Source organism: Olea europaea, chromosome 6 (genome assembly GCF_002742605.1).
Source record: "Olea europaea var. sylvestris chromosome 6, O_europaea_v1, whole genome shotgun sequence".
NCBI classification, from domain to species: domain Eukaryota; kingdom Viridiplantae; phylum Streptophyta; class Magnoliopsida; order Lamiales; family Oleaceae; genus Olea; species Olea europaea.
This window is the reverse complement of record NC_036242.1, coordinates 14,612,966-14,626,280: the sequence shown is the minus strand read 5'-3', so window position 1 is coordinate 14,626,280 and position 13,315 is coordinate 14,612,966. Positions and strand designations below refer to the sequence as shown.

Sequence of the window (13,315 nt, the reverse complement as noted above, 5' to 3'; positions counted from 1 at the left end):
TTAATTAACTTTTACCAAAATATACTAAGAATCTCATTAAGGTCTTGTTTGATACACATTGATGTAAAAATGAGAATGAAAAATATAGTTATTACGGGCCCACACAAAAAATAGAAAGTCAAATATGGTGGCTTGATGTGAGGGATAACAGTCATATTTTACATTTTAATAGACAAATAATGGAAAACAAACAGGGGCTTAATCTCTACTAAACAAACAGGGCATAGAGAATTTATGGTTTTGATTTACACGCTCTTAACAGTGAAAAATCCACAATTTCGCACACGAACACGGTGACATTACCAAGATTCATTGTTAATATCGTTGGCCAGTCCTCATCACTTCGTATTAAAGAGTGTGGGGATATAATCAAACAACAAAACCTCGTGTTCTGATCTATCCATTTCTATACTTTTATTTTTTCGATTTCGCGGGATTTTTTCTTCATTTGACGCAATTTTCTGTTAGGGTTTGGGAAATTTGAAGGGGCAGAATGGCTCAAGCAGTGGAAGAATGGTACAAGCAGATGCCGATCATCACCAGATCGTACCTTACAGCTGCCATTGTCACCACAATCGGTTGCTCCCTCGATGTAATTCATTTAATTCGCTGTTTCTTGTTTTTGGTTATTTTTGTGCAGGAACACCGGTGCACGCTTATATATAGATGAGTTTTGTAAAAGTTTAGTGATTTAAGGAGTACATGATTGGTTTGAATAATCATTAATACGATTAGTTAATTTCATGAATAATAGGTAGCCTTTTATTTTTTTTTATTTTTGTTTTTTTATCAATCAAAAGTTCAGTGATTTCAGAAGTACATGATCAGTACTAGCCTACTAGAGCTGTAGGGCATGTATTTTGTAAAAAATTAATAGCTTATTGGTTTTATCTTTTTTCTCGAGAATTATTAATTTCATTTTTTTGTGATGTCATTGCAGATAATAACACCATACGACTTGTACTTGAATCCAAAGCTAGTGATGAAGCATTACCAAGTCTGGCGAGTCATCACCAATTTTTTGTATTTTCGAAAAATGGGTAGTTATATTTTTCAAGAAGTTGAGATTTATTATTCTTGCGTATCTGGCGAATGATAAATGGAAAGAGAAGCCTCTTTATGAAAATAAGGATCAGATTATCTAATTTAATATAATCTGAAGCACATAAGAACCCTTTGTGAATGTTAAAGTGGACACTAACAAAGTTTATATTTGAAGCAGGTTTCTAAGCACCCACACACCCACCCCTTCAAGCCAATTCATTTATTGAGGAATTTTTTTTATTAGTAATACAATGGAAATTTTATTTACTGAGTACTCTTAATCACAATAGGCTTTGACTATGATAGTTGACATAATTTCTTTTTATGTGTTTTAACTGTTAGGAAAAAAATATCAATTAACTATGAGAAGTGTTCTTCAGGGAATTTTGATAATGTCTATAATTTGTTTTATTGTAATTTGATCTGCTTTTTGTGTTTCCAGACTTGGACTTTTTGTTTCACATGTTCTTTCTTGCTCGATACTGCAAGCTTCTTGAAGAGAACTCCTTTCGGGGAAGGACTGCAGATTTCTTCTACATGCTATTATTTGGTGCCACTGTTTTGACTGGCATTGTTCTTATTGGAGGAATGATTCCTTACGTGTCAGAGTCATTTGCTAGGGTTATATTCCTTAGCAATTCACTCACATTTATGATGGTTGGTTTGCCTGTATTTTGGAAGACTTCTGACTGCACATTTTTAACTAGCTAGTACCTTTTTTCTTTCTACTCTCATTTTATCCATGTTGTAGGTCTATGTTTGGAGCAAGCAGAATCCTTACATCCACATGAGTTTCTTGGGGCTATTTACTTTCACAGCAGCTTATCTTCCATGGGTTAGTCGTTGATTAAACATTCAATAGCCAGTTGTGCAGATTGTAAAAAATATACACATAGCATTAGCGTTGCTTTTCTTTAAATGTAAATATTTTTAACCTCATTTTCAAGCTCATTGCATCACAGCCAGTTTGTTGCTTTCATTTTTCTAATTTTGTTAACTCATATTAGCACCTTGAGGGTGTCTATAATCATTTGTTGTCCATATTTAATGCCGGAATATTAACTTATTGTACAAGCCTGTATGAAAAGGAATCCCTCAATATTATTATTGAATACATTGGTAATGTATTTATACACAAAATACAGTACGTGATAAACATTAAAGATAAGCCTAAACTATTTTACATGATAAATACAAAATAAATAAGAGCCTAATCAAGTTTATATTATGAATAAAAACAAAGAAGACTAAACTGAATAGGGCTCTGTAGTTGGAGGCAACAGAGATTGGTACGCTAAGATTAAGGATAATACTTTCCAATATTCATCTATATCTTCATCAATGGATTCTCCTCCAATACTCCCCATCAAAGTTGGCATGGTCGAATGAGGAAAAACACACAACTTTGAACGAACCAATAGAAGTTGAAGCTTTGCAATAAATAAGAACCTAATCTAGTTTGTAATATGAATAAAAAGACAGCAGACTAACTGAATAGGAGTCTGTAGTTGGAGGCGACAGAGATTGGTATGCTAAGATTAAGGATAATACTTTCTAATATTAATCAATATCTTCATCAATGGATTCTCCTCCAATACTATTGACCCATTTGGCCCCCATTAAATTAATTTATATTTTTCTCTCTCCTATTCTTAACCACCCTATCTTCCATAAAATAATATTACACGTAAACTGAAAATCTTTTCTTCTTTTTTCAACCATTCATTCGCCAAAAAAAAAAAAAAAATACTATTCCACCTATTAAAATTTGAAATAATGGAGGCCAAACGGTGGCTATGATTGTTCAAGATTTAGGGAGTGCACAGTGCACTTTTATTTGGAAGCGTTGATTCCTCAGAACCCCCTGACTGATTTAAGCTGTTCTACATATCTCAAGATAGTGTGACATTCGAACTGCAAGATCATCTGCACTTAATGACCACCCTTCCAAAGAAAAACTGAACACGACAAAATGCTGAAACGAAATTGAGAAATCTAAAGATTTACACCATTTTTAACTATACTTGCCAATGTTGGTTTTGTTTATGGTACTACTGAACATACGAGTGACTCTGGGCTTTATCCTTTTTTCTTCAGGTTCTTCTAGGGTTCTCTGTCCTTGTTGGAGCTAGTGCTTGGGTGGACCTCCTGGTATATTTGCAGACTTTATTACTATCTTGAGTTGAACTTGCATGTCTTGGTAGTTTGAACGAGGTCCTTATTGTTTCTGATATTTATTCCCGTACGAAAAGGAGTCCCTTCTCCAGCATCGAAAGCATGCACACTGATACTTAAGGGGTTGTTTGATAAAGCTTTGATAAAAGTTTGATGAAATTTGTGGTTAAACAGTTGATAAAAGTTATGGCTCTTATAAAATGTGTGGTTAAAATTAATTAGTGACTTTGACCTCAATTTTTTACCAACCTTTAATGCTTTCCCAAACAAGCACTAAATGTGCTTGGGTTATTCAAGGCTTAGAGAATGCATCTTTTTAATGTTTAGTCACATCCTTGAAATGTAGGCATCATTAGCATTTTTAGTTAACTAATTAACAATTGATGGGCAATTCGGCAAGAACTTGAATAATTGTGTAAATGATTTTTGCTTGTGTTATTCTTTTGTGCTTTTTTTTTTTTTTTTTTTTTTTTTCTTGTCTATGAATTTAGTTTGTTTGCACATAACTGACTAAGAACATTTATAACTTCCATCAGGGAATGATTGCTGGTCATGCCTACTATTTCCTCGAAGACGTGTACCCACGCATGACAGGTAGGCGTCCCCTGAGAACTCCGACTTTTATTAAGTCATTGTTTGCAGATGAGCCTGTAGTGGCTGCTAGGCCTGCAGAAATGAGATTTGCTCCTCCACCAGTGGACGATGTTCAACAGAATTGATCAGATTTGTGGGTGGGTGCATGTCCTTCTCGATGCTGGCTTTTGTTTCTCCTAGATAAAGATTTGATTTGAGGGACCATAAATAGTACGTGTTCAACCGCGGTTGCTGTTGTAATCTAAACTTGTGCAGGATACAGGAAATTTTAGCTTTGCATTTCCTCATCTTCTTGTGGGATGTAAACTTACAGTGATTTGGAAGATTGGGTGACTTGCTTATAGATACATCTGTATATTTCTCGTACTTTATGTTCACAGATTTTATGGAGAATTGGACATCCTTTAGACCCGACCCTTAATCTCTAGGCTTGTTTTTACGACTGTCATTGCCATTCTGTTAAAAACAGAGGGCATGTTTGGAACAGCTATTTTCGTGCTTATAAGTAGCCTATCACATGAAACATTAGAATGTGTAATCAAATATTATCAAATATCGTCCAGGGCTTCAACCCCTTTGTCTTACAACTAAATTTTTCTTTTTTTTTTTTAATAATTCAGCAGCTGTAAACTATTTGTGCGGGCCCAAAACCCTGTAAAGCTATATCCCACCTAAGCACGTTAAAAGGGGTAAATTTTAAATAAAATCTGCCAGTACCCTTTCAAGGAAGGGAGATGCTTCACGTACAGGGAATATTTACAGAGGTCAGGGCAGACAGACGGGGGGCGGCGGGGCGGGGGCCTGCACAATTTTATTTATTTATTTATTATTATTATTATTTTTTAATGCATGGGACCGACCTGGAACTACAGTGAGAGGGCCTATAAGCCCCCTGTAGAACAGTGCCCTGTACGCAGGGCATTGTTCTTCGAGGAAACCAAAAAGGAGCTAATCTAGCAAAACTATGCAAAGAACTATTGAGAAGATGGTAAAATTAACACCCTCCAACATTACAATTGCAAGAACAATTTTATCATGCGCTAATTTCTTAATATGCTGTCAAATTGCAAACTTCTTCCAACCCACAATTTATAACAAGAACAATTGAAAATCTATCTCAGCTTGAGCTCCATACAAATACAGGACGAGCATTCCAGAGAAATAAAACATCTGGATTTCTTTCCAGGCTCCTATTCAACCCCTTCAAGGTCACTAATTTCTCTAAGCTGGAACCTTGGTAACCCAAAACAATACCACTGCCAATAAAAATGCACCATGACTAACGGATGGGATGGTATTGAGCTGATACTCTTTTGGGAGGCAGCTTGCGCAAGATGTACAGCACTAGTGCTGAAGGAAGAATCTCGACCAGCTGTTTTTGCATCAACTATATGAGAACACAAAATTAGGGAAGAAAAGGTTGGCAAACTTGATAAAAGCAATTTACCGTGTAATAGATAAGATTTAGAATTGGATGGTCCAATACTTCAAGAGATGCATCTGGGTCGAAAGCAGATACCCCAACCTGCAGAATGTAGCAAAATATAGGCATCACAAGATCAATAAAGAGTGCATCTAAGAATGCAGTGGAAGAGAAGTATCGCACAGTAAGATAACTCCAAAATTATATAAAAGGTAAATCCAATGTTCCAACTTAATGACTTCTTTATGCTTTTTGACGTCTGTTAATGACTGGGAATTTATTCACAACAAGACTAATGCACAAAAATTTTGAATAAAGAATTAAAAATGACTGTTGTAATGTTTGTGGGTTTATGCAACAGGTGAATAAATCAAGACCATATCAGCCTGTAAATCCACTCACTCACAATTCCCTTGTAATTCTGAAATACACTCACTAATACCAAGTCTCGCCTCACAAAGCCATCTATACATTGTACTCCAATGAATTCAAATAAATAATAAACTGCATTTCATGCATAGTTGTATTTAGTTCGGAACAGGGAACTAAGGTTGCCTAGTGCAAAATTCCTGAGGGAGGCAGTCAAAAGCTAGGTTTAACAAGTCAGAAAACACTCAATATGGCTTCTGGATGTATGCTATTTGTTTTGTTCATAATTTTTCTAAGAACTATTTAAATCAAAATATGCCTCTTTTTCTCCCTATGGATCAATCTTTTCCATGCCAAAATTGTTCAAGTCCTATGAATATCCATGATACAGATAGAACCTTAGATGTACAATTAGAAAAGGACACTGCCTCCACCGAAAAGAAACTGTTTCTAATCAAAATTTCCGCACTTTTTGGTTCTATGTGCAGTCAATAAATAATTAGGTCACTTGGCTATATCAACAGAAAAATGCATGGTATATGAGGATAAATCAAGAATAAGCAAAAATCGTGGAATTCCATGGTAAATTTTAGTTGTGCCTGAATCAGGATATCAAAACTTCAAACTGAGGCTAGAAATAAAGATAAGAAATATTGCAGAAACAAGTAGTACTGGTGCCAGAATATTTAAAAGATGGAAGAGAGAGATTTTCATTGGGCACTCTTAACTAGTCGGACCACTCACTCTGGAAGATAAAGAAACACCACCAAATCACTTGTGCTTCTATTTGTGCAAATTTTGGTCTCAGAAAGAATATTTGTAAATTGTCTACAACAGTAGTGATCTCCTTTTTGCATGCAGAAACACTGAGTTCAATTGTGACTTTTTCAACACAAGAAGCACTTCTATTATGTCAAAAATCAAGTGAAAGGCATTTCGAACCATACCACGAAGCACCTTATAAGAAAACAAGTGAAGCATATAGCCGTCACAAATCCAACCTGCAACAACAAAAACCAATCAGTTCACACATATAGGAGGAATGAGAAGGATATACATTAAATGAGTTACTCAACTAAGGAGCACATGAAATAAGATTCATGTGGCTATATAATATATTCTAGATAAAATACTCACTAAGCTAATAAACAACTGGAGAACAGCAACATCAGCTGATAGATAATATCAACTCCCAATCACCATCACAAGATTTGAAAAAAAAAAAAATAAAAAAAAAATAGCACTATCCTAAATGGATATGCAAATTGTGTATTTGAGCACTATTGTAAGTGTTTTAATTGTCATGCATTAAGTTCTAAATGACAAGCTAATCAGAGTTGATATGTAGGGCAAATTCTGACCATTAATACCTGGTAACCACCGCTAAAAGGGCAAATCAAAAGTTTTCAATTTAATTTGATATGTACTTTCATAACGAGAATAATTTCAATCCCGATTATCTTTTTGAGTTCAGAAATTCATGATTGTATCATTGAATAGACTTGCTAATCCAATTTACTGAGATTCAGTGAGTCAAATCATCTGAATAAATTTCAAGAGGCCTTGATATTGAGCGATTCTCCAATAATATAACCTTATAATCATGCAAAACACTATCAATGCAAATACAATAAGCGATAATTATTATTAGGTGAACATTGTTTGGCCCACAGTCAAAGCGGTACAAGGCAATCTGGATGGGGTTTTCAGAGAAACTCTATAGATTACTTTGGATATTGCCTAATATTTTTTGTAATCAAAAACTTTATGGATTTATCAAAAAGTAAACTGAATAAATGTAACAATCTGTAAATGCTGCAACGCTATGTGCATGTTTGGAAATGCTTAAAATTGCTTATAAGTTGATCAAACTCTATTTCTATCCACACATTCAGTAGAACTCACGACTTTTACCTACTTTTACCCATTTAGTATCCCCACATTTCTTAGGACCCATAATAATCTAGTAAAAGCTTTGCCAAACATGCTCATAGTAGATAAAGTATGCAACTTTTTCTCATTCGAATGTCATTCATAACCTCATGAAGTTTCTTTCTCCTTCCTTTTGACTCGATGGGGAAACGTCTCAGCATTAAAAATAACCTGGAATGAGGAAGGAGACGAAATTGACAACAGACGAGAGTAATAGAAAATTGAAATTCAAAACCTCAACAAGCAAATTGCTAAGGTTAATTTGCTTTAGATGATAACAGTTGTGATTTGGAAGTTTTCAAATACCTACCTTCCTCCATACATCAAGAAACCTAATGCTGCGATAAATGATACCACTGCGAAGATCAAAAGAGATGAGAAACCATAGATATTATGCAAAAAAATGATTCTGGCAAACTAAGAAAACAAGCTCAAATGTATTTCGAAAATAGAAATTACAACGATGAAATCAACCTGCAATAAAAATCTTTCCAACAAATTCCACAGCACTGTTGTCATCCATCCAGATGAATGCCCAGATGCAGACCTGATTTCAATATCTTTTCTTATAGGATCATTTATCGAAAAAAAAAATCTTAATTTGTAAAGAATAGACCAGACAACCGATGAAGTATATAGTAGACTAATAAAAAATAAAAAAAAATAAAGAAGCAAGTTGGGTTAAATTTTTCGTCACTTGTCCACGACTTTGTTTAAGTATTTTCAAGTTCTTCTCATGACTTCATTTATCTACTAGGAAATACAACTTACTTGGTCTGTTGTCTTACTAAAAGCGAGTTAATTTGTTGTCGTATTCCATGATTAGGATAGTTGTTTTGAATACGCGTTGCAGTAGCAGGCTGTCATTAACTAGTAGCTTGCTTTAGATGGATTTGATTGGTCCAATCTCGGGTTAATAGAAGTCTTGAGTATTGGGACAACACAACAATTGCTCACTAAGTATATCTTCTACAGAGATGAATTTATAAAGTCCTTTATGATGGAGTGACTTTATATTTTAGATTTGCCCAAAGCATGACGCATCTTCTCTCCTGGATGTGATGCACAAGATGCCTTTGTGCGATTTCTAGGTTTCCTTCATCTCTTTTCCTTTTCTCTGCAATTCTCAATTCTCCCTTCCTCTCAGAATTCTCCCTGGGCATGCCCATCATTTCTCCAACTGAAACAATTTATAGTCCTGAGCAGACTTGACTATCTACCACAAGCCATCTGGCATCAACAACCATATGACAAAATTTCTTAGTTTTAGCTATTTGATAAGGAAATTTTGTCACCGGTATGTGAAGAGCAATGGATTTCACATCATTTAGCCAGACAGCCTTCATCTTCGGGCAAGCAAGAGAAAGAAGGATTGGCATCTCTTCAAGAGAAACATAACTCATAATACTCATATTCTGCCCCTAGTGTAAAATATGCATAAGAAATTTAACCTGAAACTTCTCCCACTCTCGAGGTAAAATAGACGTGCAGGATTAAGTTCCAACTAACAGATGTCAACAGGACAAAGGTGGAATAGTAGAAAGAAGAAAAATGATGCAATATATCTTAGGTATAACAGCAAAATGCCATAAGATACAGAGACTCAAAATTTATATCGTGGAGGCATCTTTATCAAACATTCAGGGCAGAATAGATTATGAGAACTTTTACAATATTGACAATGAATATATCTCTAAGAGACATACAAATGCAAATATATAATTTAAACTCATCAAATAGTACTTAGTGAGGTTGCAATACAAGTGCAATGCACCTGAATGAAGTATATTGCACCGTTGATAGAAATATAGAAAATCCTCAGTTTATCAGTGGGCAAACTCCTAGCCTGCCAATAATCAAGATGAAGGGTGTCAGATAATCCTCGTTTTATGTAATTGCATTCACAAGTGTACACACTTCACTTTGTCAAGATATTCTATCAGGACATAGAAAAACCAAGTGTCAACTGATTCATAACTCACCAGCGCTCATTCAGTAGGCGGATAATTTTTATGACTCTCTACTTACCTGGTGATATATCTCTGCCCAAAAGAGGATAAGAAGCGTATATGTTGAGAAAAACAGTAGCCCAGGAAGATCCAAGAGTATCAAAGTTAGTGCCTGATACAAAATGAAGTGGAGTTTCTTCAAGTGATTGACTAAGCATGAGTAGCCATATGATTACAGAACTATCTGTTGTAGAAACAGTCCACTTTATAAATTCATGCAAACCACCAAATATCTATACTGCAGATCCACAATAATCATTCAGTAATTAAGATTTTGGGTGCACCATGCAAGCCATATGCTGCTTCGTATAAACAAAAATGAAATCCAGTTAGCATTTATATGCCTGTGAACTGAATTAATGAAATGATTCTCACACAAATGATAATGCAATTTAAGTGTTACAAGTCACCTCTGCAGGACTGCAATCCCCAAATAGGGAAATACATATTTGCCAGCGAGAATAGGAAATTAGGCATATATGTATAAAGAATCTTTTTATTAGGAAATAGTTAGCTTTATAATTTCCTTCATTAACAATTTACTTTGTCTCGATCCTAATTGTAGACTGTAATCAAGGTTGTATCTAATTATTTAATGAGAAGAGACTTCTCCATGGAAGGCATTCAAACCAAATACATTGTTTACAATCTTGGGTTCAATACCAAAAGTAGTTATCAGGAAAGAAACATATCATGAATTCATCCATAATTCATTTAAGGGGAAGTGAAAGCAGCTTGTTAATTATCATAAGCCTGTGTTAAATAAAATAATATAGTTTACATGAAAAATCTTCAAATATAAACCTAAATGTGACGGAACAACTAGGAGTAGGGACAATGCAAAAATTTAAGATCTTAACTGTCAATCAACTTGGGAGCTTGATCAATCAAACCCATAACACGAGGAAGCAGACTAATATTTATAAATGTAGTATGTCATAATATCATCAAATGAATGAATGTTTCGTTAATAATGCCAGTACACCCAGAACAACAGGCTCTAGCAAGGATAGAAAAAAGACTAAATACAGACTAAAGCAAGTATAAACAGAAAAATTAAAAGTGCAGCTCAGTTTAGTAAAAAGGCGAAGATAATACAGATATTACTATCAAATAAATTTTCAGCTGGAAAATACAAAATTTTCAACCTACTAGATTAAGAAGCTTCAAACAAAAGAACAGGTGGGAGGAATAAATAAAAGGAGCAAAGTGTGAATGGTAACCATCAAGCAGACAAGTATTCATGGTGAAACTTACCTTGGGGTGCAAAAGAAAAACTTGTTTATGAAATCCAAGCACCACAGCACGCACTGCCATACATAGCTTTACAATTAATTAATGAATAGATATACAAGCACAAGATAGCCAAGTTATTCTTTGTTTTTTACCTCCATTCACAATGAAGTTCAAGAGGTGGAAAACCTTTTGCGTAGTCCAGCCATACTCAGGTACCCTCAGTTCAATTCTTATTAGTTGAATCTGCACACAGTAAATTCCATAATCAGCTTAAAGGCTGATTTTATGATATCGTCCTCATAAATGAACAATGCCAAGATACTGAAATAAAATATCAAGAAAGATTTTAAGCAGAGGCAAAATAAATACAAAATCACAAAAGAATTAAGAACTAAGTTTGAAATTTTCTAAATCTATATGACTTCTTTATATGATGGATAGGACGAAGCCACCTAAAATTTTTATAATAAAAATGTAGATACCTCTACAATTATTATGCTTATCGGATATCACAGAATGTCTTACTAACAAATTAACATGAAACGATTAGCTGCATGGTGGTTTCACACACTGACACATTACTCATTGTTCTTTTCTTAATTAAATGGAACCGTTAAGATATTGAATGACTTCATATCCTTGTCAATCCTAGGCTTATCCCTCATCATATCAACTTATCCCGCATTAGTTAAAGCTCTAACTCAAACAAATTGCCATGCAGCTGAGTTACCCAGCCTGCACCATCTGTATGTTGATTGCTGCTAACTGATCAACGTTATCAGCATGGGTTTCTGTCTATTCTCTGATCATGTTTTCCTTCTCTTTCCCAACAAAAGATAAAAGGAAAACAAAATATGGTTTTCAGTTTATGATAGATAAACTCCAGTAAATTCTAAATTGTTGAACCAATGGAAAATAACAACTTTCACTGATCGTAGGTCGAAGCTCAACTCACTCTCCCATAATTTTATACTAAAGTTACAAAAATTTCAATCAAATTCATAAGTTCGGTTATATTCTCAGTTCACCCAAAAAAATCACTACCCATAACAATTAATTAACTTACAACTCTATAACCACAGCTAAGAACAAGCTCTAATTTTTCATCTCCCGAAATTGTGTAGATTCATCACGAAAATAACATATTTACAAGACTTACAGTATCAAATAATGAATTTGCATCCGCATACACATAAAACAACATACGCTATATATTGGATTGTGCTTGAAATAGTAATTTGAGTTCTTACCAGGGCAACAGCCGAAACGAGAGCGTAGGCCCCGCAGAGAGTGAAGAATATTCCGTCCTGCCATTTCACCGACTCATTGATCTCATCCCACCAGTTCGCCGTCAGTTCTCCGTGAATATCCGGCGAAGACAGTTGCACTCTCTCCATTTCAGCTCAGATCTCCTATCCTTCTGCCAAGTCAAAACCTGTATATTATCAAAGATGACGACTACAAAAGAAGAGGCGCGTTCCTAAACAATAATGTCACGAACCAAATTAGGTAGCGTGATAAGCTTCATCAAAAGTAGAATTGCAGCCCGTTTGACAGTGAAAGCTATTATATTGGACTTATTCTCTCCCATTTTTCACGCAATTGTCAAAAAAATCAATTCTTAAAATCGTTCCGTTCTTGAGGGTCCGTTTGGTGGGGATTTTAAAAATTAATTTTTTGACCGTTAGAAAAAAAATGGGGTCCACACGTGAGAGAAAAAGTCAAAAATTACGACTTGAATAGTAAAATAATGGTCAAAAAATCAATTTTTTTGGACAAAAAATTCCTACCAAACGGGGCCTGAATGATAAATGATTAATTTAGTTTTACTTCTCTTTAATGTCGCATTAGTACTAACTAAATTAATATTTTAAGACTAATAACACTTATTTTTGGTACGAATTAAAATTAAATTTTTAGTAAATTTTAATAAAAAATTTTGATATGTGCGATTGAAAAGTTGTGTAACACATGAAATATATGGTTAAAATTAATTGTTTGACTTTGACTTAAATTAAAATCTAATTTAAATTAGAACAAAACAAGGCCTTAGTTTGGACTTCACATTTTTTTTCTTAAAAAAAAAAAAAAAAAAATACTATTCCAACTTACACTTACCCAAAAACTCATTATAATGGATCCCAAACAGAGGCTAAATAATATTATTAAAATATAAAATGGAGTTTTGCCCTCAAGAGGGTGAGTAGGTGGGGTTCGCATGAACTGAGGTATAAGGTGCCATTAGGTCAGGTCAGATCTGAACCAATTCTAAAATTATAAAACATTAATTAATTGGATTATGCTTCATATACATGATAATTTACATAATAATCTACTAATAAATGATTCGACAAAATTTAATTGAATCAAAATCTAATCAATCAAATAACTTCCACATTTACATTTTGACACATGATCATTATATAAATAGTTATGTATAATAAGCATTTTTCTAATTGTCACAAATATGGAAGAACAACATGGGATTGGTGGTGACACATTCTATCATAAAAGGTGGCACGTAATTGTCACA

At 34.2% G+C, this 13,315-nt stretch overlaps 2 protein-coding genes across 3 annotated transcripts; one reads left to right on the top strand and one right to left on the bottom strand.

Annotated features, from left to right (window-relative positions):
- Positions 1–252: 252 nt before the first annotated feature.
- On the top strand, positions 253–4,386 carry LOC111395961 (derlin-2.2). The gene is made up of 7 exons (XM_023022200.1): positions 253–388; positions 469–592; positions 941–1,040; positions 1,487–1,701; positions 1,796–1,879; positions 3,142–3,195; positions 3,756–4,386. The coding sequence occupies exons 2-7, from the start codon at positions 494–496 to the stop codon at positions 3,936–3,938; spliced, it is 735 nt and encodes a 244-aa protein (XP_022877968.1). The 5' UTR covers positions 253–388; positions 469–493; the 3' UTR covers positions 3,939–4,386.
- Positions 4,387–4,788: 402 nt separating this feature from the next.
- LOC111395960 (tobamovirus multiplication protein 1) lies at positions 4,789–12,367 on the bottom strand. 2 transcript variants are annotated; one of them, XM_023022199.1, is made up of 12 exons: positions 12,284–12,367; positions 12,033–12,202; positions 10,935–11,025; positions 10,804–10,856; positions 9,566–9,658; positions 9,312–9,383; positions 8,012–8,084; positions 7,848–7,893; positions 7,645–7,708; positions 6,553–6,606; positions 5,261–5,338; positions 4,789–5,185 (listed from the first exon to the last, which is right to left on the bottom strand). In XM_023022199.1, exons 2-12 carry the CDS (start codon positions 12,177–12,179, stop codon positions 5,093–5,095), a joined length of 864 nt encoding a protein of 287 aa, XP_022877967.1. In that variant the 5' UTR covers positions 12,180–12,202; positions 12,284–12,367; the 3' UTR covers positions 4,789–5,092. The 2 variants fall into 2 exon arrangements, with proteins under 2 accessions (XP_022877967.1, XP_022877966.1); XM_023022198.1 differs by having other exon boundaries at positions 12,033–12,289.
- Between the last annotated feature and the right edge of the window lie 948 nt (positions 12,368–13,315).